Raw genomic sequence first — 14,614 nt, 5'->3', positions numbered from 1 at the left:
TTTCTCTCTATTCCCCTCTCCTCAATCATTCCAACGATAAAGTAGAGGCCCCAAAAAGCTATGAATTTTCAGATTGATTCTGCATGTAAGGCATTATTAAGGCACAGGATGCTTCATCTGATTACTTAAAAAAATTGAAACTTACAATTTAGAAAATAATAGATTTCTTAAAAAAAAATGAATAACCTGAAGAAATATAAACCACCCTTGCTAGAAACAATATTTTTTTCCTTTGATTAGACTGCTGTTACGCCAGATTAGAGTTTCATATATAGACTTATTTAAGAAGCAGCTATATTATTCTTTTAAATCCCTTGCTATTTCGTTTCTTTTGTAAATATTATGTAAACAATTTACCAAATGACTTCAACCTATAAACTCAAGTGTCCTGTGGTCAAAATACTCCAGGACCATTTTTCCTCACAAAGTTACTTTTGGAAATAAAGCAATTGAGAAGCCTGGGCTGCAGTCCTGAGTGGTCATTAACTGAATGTGTGCTCTCAAGCAAGTCATTTCACCTCAGGCCCGCATATCTGTTGAATGGCACGACTACCACCTATCTTGCTACTTCCCAAAGCTGACAAGAAGAGGAGTGCGATAACTGTGAATGTATCTGCATCTTAGTAAGATCTCTTGGTTTCTTTCAGTCAAGAAGTTTATTGTGGCTAAATGGTGGGATGCATGTGGTAGAAAAGTAATGGAGGGAGTGAGAAGAACTGAGGGGTTGGGGATGGGGGAGGAGATGGTATGAGCTTATGAAGGCTTTTGTATGCTTTGGTAAGGAGTTTACAGTTTTTTCCTGTAGGGCATTAGAACCACTAGAGGCTTTTAAGCAGGAGAGAGATGAGATATCATCAAACCTATGTTTCAGAAAAATAACTTGAGAGACAGTAGGAAGAACTGACAGGAGGTGGGGTAGGCAAGGTTGGAGTCAGCGAGATGAATTAGGATGCTGTAAGGTTTGATCTGGGCCATAAAGACTTGGGCAGTGGTGTGGGGGCAAGGAGAAGGAAAAAAACAGATTTGAGAGAAGTTTAGAGTCAGAATTAATATTGTGACCAACTAGATACTAATTGCATTCCATTCCACAATCATAGTTCTTATTCTCTGAATCTCGATTATTTAGGGATACTGGAAAATCTCAAATAATTAGATATGGTGATATAGAATATCGGTGGGGAATGGAACAGCTCAGCAGTAGTAACTTTAACATGTATTTCATTGATTACATGCTTCATCTTGCTTTATCTTGAAATCAAAGCTTTTAAGGTATAGGTAGTTCAATGGCATTAAAGTTTTTCCTTCTGGTTCTTCTTCTTCTTTTTTGTTTTTAAAATCAAACTCAGTCTAACATAAATTGGAAATCAGTTCCACTGCAATATTAGAGACATTAACATATGAAAGTCACTGAAGTACAGAATATTTTAAAATATTGGTGCTTGGAGCTGCAATTTATTGCATTTACTAGGTGGTCTCTAATGTTGATTTTTTAAGTTCTATTGTTCTTTGGCTCTAATTTTAAGGTGGAACTCTATAATCTATTAACAGAGTTTTAAAAGGAGCCAATGATCTTAAACAGTAATGGCCATAAGAAAACTTGGGTTTTAGAGTCAGCTCTGCTATTATAATTGACCATGTGACTTAAGGAAAGTGTATAATTTTACCATGCTTTGATTCTACCATCTGTAAAGTGACAGTTGGCTTTGATATCTCTGAGATTCTTTTCAAACATGAGATATTATGATTCCAAAGATACATTCTTTTGTCTGGTTTAGAGCATTTGGATATTTTAAATGGAAATATCCATCATTGCTCTTGTGGAAGAATTCACCGCTATCATGCTTTCTTTAGCTGTAAGCCTTTCCCACCTCTTCTGCCTCTCCACTTAGGACAATTATAACAGATTCTGTTTATTACATGGCAGGGACATAGTAGTTTACATTCACTTATTTAACTTTTATCACAACTCTCTGAGCTAGATATTATTCTCTTTTAAAGGTGAAGAAATAAAAGTTCAGCAGGGCCAAGTAAGTTGCCCAATGTCATAAAACAAGTATGTGATGAGGTGAGATTCAGATACAGGTCTAAGTACCACTGAAACTTTTACTTTTAACTAAGCTATTCCGTTTCCATTCACCCAACAGCTCTCTGTGAAAGGCTCAGGTCAAATTAATTTCCTTTATAATGTCTTATCACTGCAGGCTGAAATTACCTATCCTTCTAACTGTCGGTATGATCTGTAATGCAATTTGCTTTACATGTGTGTTTTTACTAGAATGTGAACCCTTCAAGGTCAGTAACAATTCCTTTTATTTCTATATCATCAGTGTCTGGTATGGATGTGGGCCAAGTGGTTGCTCAGCAAATGTTTTACTCTATGAAAGAATGAATACAAGCATGACATGCAGATTAACCTATTTCTATTTCCTTATGGTGGCAAATAGGATATCCTTGTATTATCAATGAAGTCAAATGTCTTCCAGCAGTAGCTTCTGGATACAGACTCTAAGTTCGACAAGGGTAATAACTATGTCATTGTTTTTCAACACTGTGTTCCCAGTGCTGAGCTTAGTGCTTAGCTTGGTGCTTAGTGTAGCAAAGGTGGATGGGTGACTGAGGAAGGATCTGTGTACCCTAAATTTGTAAGGCTTTCCTCCCAGTTCATTCAGAGAAACCTTTACTGAAGGTGTACTTTGTAAAAAACCCTGCTAGGAGTTTGTTTATACTCACTCTCCTGTTCCTCTTTGTTCTAGAATATAAAATTTCTGATAATGTATTTCTGCATGCATGTTTGTCTGTTTTGGGGGTTCACAGCTATAGATCTGGAGGAAGAGATGTTCTTGGGGCAAGAATGGGGGCTGTGTGATTATGTAAGTGACAAGGCACACAGGCCACCAGTCCTGAAGCTCACTGCCATCACCATCCATGTTTCCCAGTAGGCTGCACTCCTTTGATAAATAGAGAGACCTCACGTTCCAGTTGCAGGTGCAGCTTCTCTGAGTGAGGTGGATATGAGTACGGAAAAGAAGGGAAAGAGAGGAGGCAGGAAGGAGAAGAGTTGTGGGATTAAACAAACAAAGAAAAAAAAGGAGGGAAGAGTGAAAAGAAGGGGGAGAGGGTTAAAAGGGTGAAACAGAATTGGAAAGAAGATGGAGTGGTGGGAAAGAAAGGAGGAAAGAAAAGGGAAGAGGAAGGCTGGGAGATATTGACAACTTCACACTGAGTGGCGCCAGACAGTTGCAGGTCCAGAGGGCAATTTGGGGCTGGAGGGGCCCCTTACTCTGACTCCAAGAAAGAGTGAGTAGTAGGGGGGGGTCAGCTTTTAGACTCAATTACCTCACTGCCAGGGCAATGCCCAAGTAAGGCAAATGGGCCAATGATGTTCACATGGCTCTAATATACCCACCAGGTAGGGCTTAATGACGGCAGCTCTGAAATGAATACTACTTCCTCTCTTAGTAACTGTTATTAGCAAAATGGAAAACAACATAACAAAACTAACAAATAACACAGTGTTCTCAGTATCTCGACAATCAGCTTCTCCCAGGAAGGCCTGTGTCTGCTGCTATTTTGGTTGTCCCACAGCGCTCAGTTCAGTGGTATACCCAGCAGACATTTAGTAAATAGTTGGACAGTTGGGAAATCTTAACATGAAGTATTGTTTTGATTTGGGGGTGGGGACGCAGAAGAATGTTTAACAGGTCCTTTGGTGAGAAACTAGTCTCTGCTTTGTGGAAAAAAGGCTAAAGACACGGTAAGACTCCTAGAGTTAAGTCTTATGTTATTTGTTATTAAAAAGGCAAGGTCTTAAGATGTGCTTTTTAACAGTCTTTAGTTTGGCTGTAATTTAAGATGACTTTTACAAATTAGATCCCTAATCCTTGCAGACACAGATGGCTGTCACAGAATAGCCTTGCAAAAACACTAGTCATTAGACTTGAAAGAGCATTCAGAGAAGGATGAAGGGCCATTAACTCTCATCCCATCCCTAGGTCTAGGAGGTCTAATGAGTCCTGGGTGGGCTCTCTGGGTTTAGGTCTGGGTCTGGAATCTGGGTGGGCCTATGGCACCGGTTCTCATTTGGAACAGCCTCTCTAGTTCACTCTGGAATCAGGGATTTAGGATCAGACCTGAGGTCATTAACACTTGACAACAGTAACTTGAATACTTATGTGTGTGGCACCATGCTGGGAACTTCCGGGGAGATAGACATGAACATGATATGGACAGTCTCTGTAAATGATTACAGAACAATAGGACAAGTCCTATGAGAGAGGAATGTATAAACTGCAATGGGTACATAGGTGAGGAGCTTGGGAGATGGGGAGGGCTTCCCAAAGGAGATGACATTTGACTGGGCATTAAAAGACAAGCTCAGGAGATTGGTTCAAGATGGTGGTGTAGAAGGACATGCACTCACTCCTTCTTGCGAGAGCAGTGGAATCACAACTAACTGCTGAACAATCATCAACAGCAAGACACTGGAACTCACCAAAAAAGTTACCCCACATCCAGCGACAAAGGAGAAGCCCCAATGAGATGGTAGGAGGGGTGCAATCACAATAAAATCAAATCCCATAACCGCTGTGTGGCTGACTCACAAACTGGAGAACAATTATACCACAGAAGTCCACCCACTGGTGTGAAGGTTCTGAGCCCCACGTCAGGCTTCCCAATCTGGGGGTCTGGCAACGGGAGGAGGAATTCCCAGAGAATCAGACTTTGAAGGCTAGTGGGATTTGATTGCAGAACTTCGACAGGACTGGGGGAAACAGAGACTCCACTCTTGGAGGGCACACACAAAGTAGTGTGTGCACCAGGACCCAGAGGAAGGAGTAGTGACTCCACAGGAGACTGAACCACACCTACCTGTTAGTGTTGGAGGGTCCCCTGAAGAGGCGGGGGTTGGCTGTGGTTCACCGTGGGGACAAGGACACTGGCAGCAGAAGTTCTGGGAAGTACTCCTTGGCGTGAGCCCTCCTGGAGTCCACCATTAGCCCCACCAAAGAGCTGGTAGGCTCCAGTGTTGGGTCGCCTCAGGCCAAACAACCAACAGGGAGGGAACTCAGCCCCACCCATCAGCAGACAAGCGGATTAAAGTTTTACTGAGCTCTGCCCAACAGAGCAACACCTAGCTCTACCCACCACCAGTCCCTCCCATCAGGAAGCTTGCACAAGCCTCTTAGATAGGCTTATCCACCAGAGGGTAGACAGCAGAAGCAAGAAGAACTACAATCCTCCAGCTTGTGGAATGAAAACCAAATTCACAGAAAGATAGACAACATGAAAAGGCAGAGGACTATGTACCAAATGAAGAAACAAGATAAAACCCCAGAAAAGCAACTAAATGAAGTGGAGATAGGCAATCTTCCAGAAAATGAATTCAGAATAATGATAGTGAGGATGATCCAGAACCTCAGAAAAAGAATGGAGGCAAAGATAGAGAAGATGCAAGAAATGGGTAACAAAGACCTAGACGAATTAAAGAAAAAACACCTAGAAGAATTAAAGAACAAACAAACAGAGATGAATACAATAACTGAAATGAAAAATACACTAGAAGGAATCAACAGTAGAATAACTGAGGCATAAGAATGGATAAGTGACCTGAAGACAGAATGGTGGAATTCACTGCCATGGAACAGAATAAAGAAAAAAGAATGAAAAGAAATGAAGACAGCCTACGAGACTTCTAGGACAACATTAAACGCACCAACATTCGCATCACAGGGGTCCCAGAAGGAGAAGAGAGAGAGAAAGGACCTGAGAAAATATGTGAAGAGATTATAGTCGAAAACTTCCCTAACATGGGAAAGGAAATAGCCACCCAAGACCAGCAAGCACAGAGAATCCCAGGCAGGATAAATTCAAGGAGAAACATGCTGAGACACACAGTAATCAAACTGACAAAAATTAAAGACAGAAAAATCATTAAAAGCAACAAGGGAAAAATGACAAATAACATACAAGGGAAATCCCATAAAGTTAACAGCTGATTTCTCAGCAGAAACTCTACAAGCCAGAAGGGAGAGGCACGATATATTTAAAGTGATGAAAGGGAAGAACCTACAACCAAGGTTACTCTACCCGGCAAGGATCTCATTTAGACTCGACGGAGAAATCAAAAACTTTACAGACAAGCAAAAGCTAAGAGAATTCAGCACCACCAAACCAGCTCTATAACAAATGCTAAAGGAACTTCTCTAAGTGGGAAAAACAAGAGAAGAAAAGGACCTACAAAAACAAACCCAAAACAATTAAGAAAATGGTAATAGGAACATACATATCGATAACTACCTTAAATGTGAATGGATTAAATGCTCCAACCAAAAGACACAGGCTCGCTGAATGGATACAAAAACAAGACCCATATATATGCTGTCTACAAGAGACCCACTTCAGACCTAGGGGCACATACAGACTGAAAGTGAGGGGATGGAAAAAGATATTCCATGTAAATGGAAATCGAAAGAAAGCTGGAGTAGCAATACTCATATCAGATAAAATAGACTTTAAAATAAAGAATGTTACAAGAGACAAGGAAGGACACTATATAATGATCAAGGGATCAACCCAAGAAGAAGATATAACAATTATAAATATATATGCACCCAACATATAAGCACCTCAATACATAAGGCAAATGTTAACAGCTCTAAAAGAGGAAATCGACAGTAACACAACAATAGTTGGGGAGTTAAACACCTCACTTACACCAATGGACAGATCATCCAGACAGAAAATTAACAAGGAAACACAAGCTTTAAATGACACAACAGACCAGATAGATTTAATTGATATTTATAGGACATTCCATCCGAAAACAGCAGATTACACTTTCTTCTCAAGTGCACACGGAACATTCTCCAGGATAGATCACATCTTGGGTCACAAATCAAGCCTCGCTAAATTTAAGAAAATTGAAATCACATCAAGTAGCTTTTTCGACCACAACGCTATGAGATTAGAAATCAATTACAGGGAAAAAAATGTAAAAAACACAAACACATGGAGGCTAAACATAACACTACTAAATAACCAAGAGATTACTGAAGAAATCAAAGAGGAAATCAAAAAATACCTAGAGACAAATGACAATGAAAACACGACGATCCAAAACCTATGCAGCAAAAGCAGTTCTAAGAGGGAAGTTTATAGAGATACAATCCTACCTCAAGAAACAAGAAAAACCTCAAATAAACAATTTAACCTTACACCTAAAGGAACTACAGAAAGAAGAACAAACAAAACCCAAAGTTGGTAGAAGGAAAGAAATCATAAAGATCAGAGCAGAAATAAATGAAATAGAAACAAAGAAAACAATACCAAAGATCAATCAAACTAAAAGCTGGTTCCTTGAGAAGACAAACAAAACTGAAAAACCTTTAGCCAGACTCATCAGGAAAAAGAGGGAGAGGACTCAAATCAATAAAATTAGAAATGAAAAAGGAGAAGTTACAACGGACACCACAGAAATACAAAGCATCATAAGAGACTACTACAAGCAACTCTATGCCAATAAAATGGACAACCTGGAAGAAATGGACAAATTCTTAGAGAGGTATAACCTTCCAAGACTGAACCAGGAAGAAATAGAACATGTAAACTGACCAATCACAAGTAATGAAATTGAAACTGTGATTAAAAATCTTCCCAGAAACGAAAGTCCAGGACCAGATGGCTTCACAGGTGAATTCTATCAAACATTTAGAGAAGAGCTAACACCCATCTTTCTCAAACTCTTCCAAAAAAATTGCAGAGGAAGGAACACTCCCAAACCCATTCTATGAGGCCACTATCACCCTGATACCAAAACCAGACAAAGATACTACAAAAAAAGAAAATTACAGACCAATATCACTGATGAATATAGATGCAAAAATCCTCAACAAAATACTAGCAAACAGAATCCAACAACACATTAAAAGGATCTTACACTATGATCAAGTGGGATTCATCCCAGGGATGCAAGGATTCTTTAATATATGCAAATCAATCAATGTGATACCCATGTTAACAAATTGAAGAATAAAAACCATAAGATCATCTGAATAGATGCAGAAAAAGCTTCTGACAAAATTCAACACCATTTATGATAAAAACTCTCCAGAAAGTGGGCACAGAAGGAAATTACCTCAACATAATAAAGGCCTTATACAACAAACCCACAGCAAACATCATTCTCAAGGGTGAAAAACTGAAAGCATTTCCTCGAAGATCAGGAACAAGACCAGGATATCCACTCTTGCCACTATTATTCTACATAGTCTTGGAAGTCCTAGCCACAGCAATCAGAAGAAAAAGAAATACAAATTGGAAAAGAAGAAGTAAAACTGTTTGCACATGACATGATACCATACATAGATAATCCTAAAGATGCCATCAGAAAACTACTAGAGCTAATCAATAAATTTGGTAAAGTTGCAGGATACAAAATTAATGCACAGAAATCTCTTGCATTCCTATACACTAACAATGAAAAATCAGAAAGAGAAATTAAGGAAACAATCCTATTTACCATTGCAAGAAAAAGAATAAAATACCTAGGAATAAACCTACCTAAGGAGGTAAAATAACTCTACTCAGAAAAGTATAAGACACTGATGAAAGAAATCAAAGATGACACAAACAGATGGAGAGATATACCATGTTCTTGGATTGGAAGAGTCAATACTGTGAAAATGACTATACTACCCAAAGCAATCTACAGATTCAATGCAATCCCTATCAAATTACGAACGGCATTTTTTACAGAAATGATTTTTTATGAACAAAAAAATCTTAAAATTTGTATGGATACACAAAAGACCCTGAAGAGCCAAAGCAAACTTGAGGGAAAACAACGGAGCTGGAGGAATCAGACTCCCTGACTTCAGACTGTATTACAAAGCTACAGTCATCGAGACAATATGGTTCTGGCACGAAAACAGAAATATAGATCAATGGAACAGGATAGAAAGTCCAGAGATAAACCCACGCACCTATGGTCAACTAATCTATGACAAAGGAGGCAAGGATATACAACGGAGAAAAGACAGTCTCTTCAATAAGTAGTGCTGGGAAAAGTGGACAGCTACATGTAAAGGAATGAAATTAGAACACTCCCTAACACCATACACAAAAATAAACTCAAAATGGATTAAAGACCTAAATGTAAGACTGGACACTATAAAACTCTTAGAGGGGGGTTTCTCTGGTGGCGCAGTGGTTAAGAATCCGCCCGCCAATGCAGGAGACACGGGTTCGAGCCCTGGTACGGGAAGATCCCACATGCCGTGGAGCAACTAAGCCCATGCGGCACAACTACTGAAGCCTGCGTGCCTAGAGCCAGTGCTCCCAACAAGAGAAGCCACCACAATGAGAAGCCTGCACACCACAACGAAGAGTAGCCCCTGCTCGCCGCAACCAGAGAAAAGCCCACGTGCAGCAACGAAGACCCAACACAGCCAGAAATAAAATAAGAAAAAAAAAAAAAACAACAAAAAACTCTTAGAGGAAAACATAGGAAGAACATACTTTGACATAATTCACAGCAAGATATTTTTTGACCCACCTCTTAGAGTAATGAAAATAAAAACAAAAATAAACAAATGGGACCTAATGAAACTTAAAAGCTTCTGCACAGCAAAGAAAACCATAAACAAGATGAAAAGACAACCCTCAGAATGGGCAAAAATATTTGCAAACGAAGCAACCAACAAGGGATTAATCTCCAAAATATACAAACAGCTCATGAAGCTCAATATCAAAAAAACAAACAGCACAATAAAAAAAATGGGTGGAAGACCTAAACAGACATTTCTCCAAAGAAGACATACAGATGGCCAAGAGGCACATGAAAAGATGCTCAACATCACTAATTATTAGAGAAATGCAGATCAAAACTACAATGAAGTATCACCTCACACTGGTCAGAATGGCCATCATCAAAAAATCTACAGACAGGCTTCCCTGGTGGCGCAGTGGTTGAGAATCTGCCTGCTAATGCGGGGGACACGGGTTTGAGCCCCGGGCTGGGAAGATCCCACATGCCGCGGAGCATCTAGGCCCGTGAGCCACAACTACTGAGCCTGCGCGTCTGGAGCCTGTGCTCCGCAACAAGAGAGGCCACGATAGTGAGAGGCCTGTGCACCGCGATGAAGAGTGGCCCCCGCTTGCCACAACTAGAGAAAGCCCTCGCACAGAAACGAAGACCCAACACAGCCAAAAAAAAAAAAAAAAATCTACAGACAATAAATGCTGGAGAGGGTGGGGAGAAAGGGAACCCTCTTGCACTGTTGGTAGGAATGTAAATTGATACAGCCACTATGGAGAACAGTATGGAGGGTCCTTAAAAAACTAAAAACAGAAGTACCATGTGACCTAGCAATCCCACTACTGGGCATATACCCTGAGAAAACCAAAATTCAAAAAGACACATGCACCCCAATGTTCACTGCAGCACTATTTACAATAGCCAGGACATGGAAGCAACCTAAGTGTCCATCGACAGAGGAATGGATAAAGAAGATGTGGTACATATATACAATGGAATACTACTCAGACATAAAAAGGAACGAAACTGAGTTATTTGTAGTGAGGTGGATGGACCTAGAGTCTGTCATACTGAGTAAAGTAAGTCAGAAAGAGAAAAACAAGTATCGTATATTAACGCATGCATGTGGAATCTAGAAAAACGGTATCGATGAACCTATTTGCAGGGCAGGAATAAAGACACAGACGTAGGGAACGGACGCTGGACACAGGGCGGGCGGGGGCGGTTAACTGGGAGATTGGGACTGACATATGTGCACTGCCCTGTGTAAAACAGGTAGCTAGTGGGAACCTGCTATACAGCACAGGGAGCCTGCTCGGTGCTCTGTGGTGACCTAGATGGATGGGGTGGGGATGGGGGTGGGAGGGAGGGAACACGTGTATACATGTAGCTCATTCACTTCATTGTACAACAGAAACTAACACAACATTGTAAAGCAACTATATACCCCAAATAAAAAAAAATAAAATGTATCTTAGAGATAAGCTAGTCTAAGCCCCTTTTCATATAAAGTAGGAACATATAAAGTAGGAACTCCAGGAATGACTCCTTCTCCCTATTTATCCATTATTATAAAAAAAGTGATAATTCAGTAGTGCTTCGTTATCTCCAAAAATAGAAAAATCACTGTCTCACAACACAAAATATTCTTTTCTTAGAAAGTGGCCTTCTTACATTGGGCCAAATTTGCCTCCCAATAACTTTCAACTTATTGGTCCCACTTTATCATTGAAGCTGCACAAAATCAGATCCCTCTTTTTCACGGCAGGCTTTCAAGTAGCTGAAGACAACAATCACATCTCCCATGGCTGTGCCTTCTCTAGAGGAAAATATTTCCCCAAATGATATGATTTCCACTTCCCTTCCCTTCCTACCAGCCCTGTCCTAGATAAGCTCCTGTTGCTTTTTTTTTTTTGGCCACGCCATGCGGCATGCGGGATCTTAGTTCCCCGGCCAGGGATCGACCCTGTGCACCCTGAACTGGGAGCGTGGAGTCTTAACCACTGGACTGCCAGGGAACTCCCAAGCTCCTGTTTCTTCAGGCGACAGCACAGAGTTTCAGCATGGAGTCTAAGGACTACTCAGGGGTAGTTTACCTTTGTAAACAGTTGACTACGACTTGTTATTCTCTTGTTAGGATTATACCTCTAAAAATGCAGCTGGCTTTTTGTTGGGAGTCACAACAGATTATTAATGTATATTCAGCTTAATTCAACCACCATAACCTCTACTAAAGCATGATTCTTTCATCCCAGACTTGAGCAATTGGTTTTCTAAGCCTATGCAGGCATCTCTTTCTATGTCTATGTATTTCTGTAAAATTTTTCTAGGTTCATTTTTGCCTATTATTTCACTATTTTAAGGCTTTCTTGAATCTTATTTTTCATAATCCATAAACCTGATAACGTCTTCATTTAAGTTGCCAATAAGTGTGATGAGTAATAAAGAATTAAATATAGAGCCTCTTGTTTCCTTCCAGGAAGAGGGCAGTCTCTTAGTCAACAGTTTCTGGACACATCCATTTAATCAGCAATGAATCTACCTGTCGATTTACATCTCTCTATTTTTCCCCAGAATACTATGAGAGACTATCAAAAGCCTTGCTGAAATACAGATACACAGTGAATATAGGTCACCCTCCCTGACTTCCCAGGCTAGTAAGAACTGTCAAATCACAAAATACTCTTGGTTTAGCATGACTTGTTCACGAACCTATAATCATTGACCCTGATCTGACTGTTAAGCTGTTAAGCACATAATTCTCAGATCTACCCTAAGGTATACAGAGATGAAACCTTGGGAAAGCCTGTATGAGTGCTGGAATGGGGGAAACAACTAGGAAGGAAGACCTAGTACCTAATTTCTTACCTAGGCTACTACGCACATGTCTGCTGGCCTGGGAAGCCATACCTTCTCCAAAGGCTGAGGAGAGATAGGTGTGCAGAACAAAGAAGGACTCCTGAGTGTTTGGTCTTGTGGTAAGTTGTGCCATGGCACTTTTCTTGGACTACTTTGTCCAGCCCTAATGATGGGCTATCTCCCATCTGGACACACTTCCTGAGACAGGCATGGGAACTTACATCTCTCCTAGGAAAGGTACTCAGTAACTTGAATTCATCCCATGGAAATCCTTTGGAAGCTACAAAATCAAAGACGATCTGGAGCTTATTGCTGGCCAGGAAACGCCGCTCGAGGAACTCGCCACTGGGTGTCCGGATCCGCAGTTTGCTCACAGGCTCAGCATTTTCTTCCTTTGGCTCTGGAGGCAGGGCCTGCTCTAACGAGAGTCTGATGGCCTAAAGAGGGCAAAAATCAGGTGTTAAACTGTTGACGGATGGAACTGTGGGGGGGTGGGGGAGGGAGAGACAAGAAAAAACCTGCTGCTTTCTAGAAACTCATCAAAAAACTATTGCCCATTTATTAACTAAGCCTAATGCTTGGACAACAGAATTATGTGTTTTTCATTTTCTTAATATTAGCCCAATAAGCAATTAATTAAAATAAATCCCACCTTGATGACACATTAAATTGATAGGTAACTACACAGAAAAGAAAGGTAATTTATTTTTTACTGAAGGGCTCAGGTATTTGTGATTCCTTTCTAGGGTATGAATTAAGGCTGTTAGAAGCATTTGCAAAAGACGCGTGTGCACGCGAACACACACACACACAGATGGGGGGTGGAGAGAGAAAGAGAGAGGGAGAGAGAGATGGGGGGGGTGGGGAAAAGAGAGAGAGGGAGAGAGAGCGGGAGACAGAGCGTGAGCGCGCAAAAGAGAGAGAGAACATACATTTCCCAAGTAGAAATGACTGAAGATTTTGTAGAATTCTGGATAATATATTAACAACACAATGGAGGAAAGACTCTGTTTGGGGTGATGAAAATGTTTGGAAATAATGGTCGTAGTTGCAAGACTGTGAATGTAATTCATGCCACTTAACTGTACTTAAGAATGGTTAAAAAGGCAAATTTTTGTTATATATATTTTGCTACAATAAAAAAATGGAATGGAAAGAAATTAAAATATCAGGCTTATTGGGGGCAGGAGACTATGGTCCTCGTTCCAGCTTTGCCACTAAACTGCTGTGAGATTTGGCCAAGTCCACATTTCTGGACCTAGATGTGACACAGACTCACACAGGTGGGGTAAACTGTTGGGAGATCTCATGGCTAGAGTTGGGCTCTAGTTCTCAATCTAGTATTACGTTGTTTCACATTCAAGATATTCCAGTGGAAGGAGTTTAAAGATCTCTGATGTCCCTGCCTGTGGCAGAAATTCACTAAAACCTTTTTGTTCCTAGAACTGTGGCAGGTTCCTTAGACAAGTAAGCCTGGTATTAGCATGCTCAGCTTCACAGTTATATTGTGTTCCTGGTTACTTTCACATTTCTATGTTCCCAATTTTCATCAATAGGAAAAACAAAAATTTCCCCCAATTAACGTGAGTGAGAGAAATTGGGATATATGTTCTCTAAAATCTCAACACAATTTTCAAAGTTGGTGTCACTCCCTTTGGAGAAAAAACAACAACAACAAAAACCCTATTAAACAACTCTTAGGTAAAAGGGGAAATATAATGAAAACTACAGAACATCTAGAAAACAATGACTGTTGAAATTTCATATTCATATTGGAATCTCTGGGATTCATTTAAAGCAGTGCTCAGAGGAAATTCATAGCCCTAAAATTCTTATATCATTCAAAACGAAAGAATAAAAATAAGTTAACTGGGTCTTCCCTGGTGGCGCAGTGGTTAAGAATCCGCCTGCCAATGCAGGGGACACGGGTTTGAGCCCTGGTCCGGGAAGATCCCACATGCCGTGGAGCAACTAAGCCCCTGCGCCACAACTACTGAGCCTGTGCTCTAAAGCCCAAGCCACAACTACTGAGCCCGTGTGCCATAACTACTGAAGCCCGTGCACCTAGAGCTTGCGCTCCACAACAAGAGAAGCCACAGCAATGAGAAGCCTGCGCGCAGCAACGAAGACCCAGCGCAGCCAAAAATAAATAAATAAATAAATTAAAAATAAAAGTTAATTAAGAATTAGACTTAAAAAACTAGCAGAACAAAAAATACC

At 40.4% G+C, this 14,614-nt stretch overlaps 1 protein-coding gene across 2 annotated transcripts in view; it reads right to left on the bottom strand.

The window, feature by feature from the left end:
• Nucleotides 1–14,614, bottom strand: part of FAF1 (Fas associated factor 1) — a 473,015-nt gene that overhangs the window by 28,457 nt on the left and 429,944 nt on the right. For both annotated transcript variants that reach the window (XM_061184239.1, XM_061184240.1), the window contains one exon: nt 12,616–12,831. In XM_061184239.1, the coding sequence (XP_061040222.1) occupies nt 12,616–12,831 (216 nt within the window). The remainder of the gene's footprint in view (nt 1–12,615; nt 12,832–14,614) is intronic.

This window comes from Eubalaena glacialis, chromosome 3 (assembly GCF_028564815.1).
Source record: "Eubalaena glacialis isolate mEubGla1 chromosome 3, mEubGla1.1.hap2.+ XY, whole genome shotgun sequence".
Lineage (NCBI taxonomy): Eukaryota > Metazoa > Chordata > Mammalia > Artiodactyla > Balaenidae > Eubalaena > Eubalaena glacialis.
The sequence above is the reverse complement of the archived record's forward strand: the minus strand, read 5'-3'. Positions and strand labels throughout refer to the sequence as shown.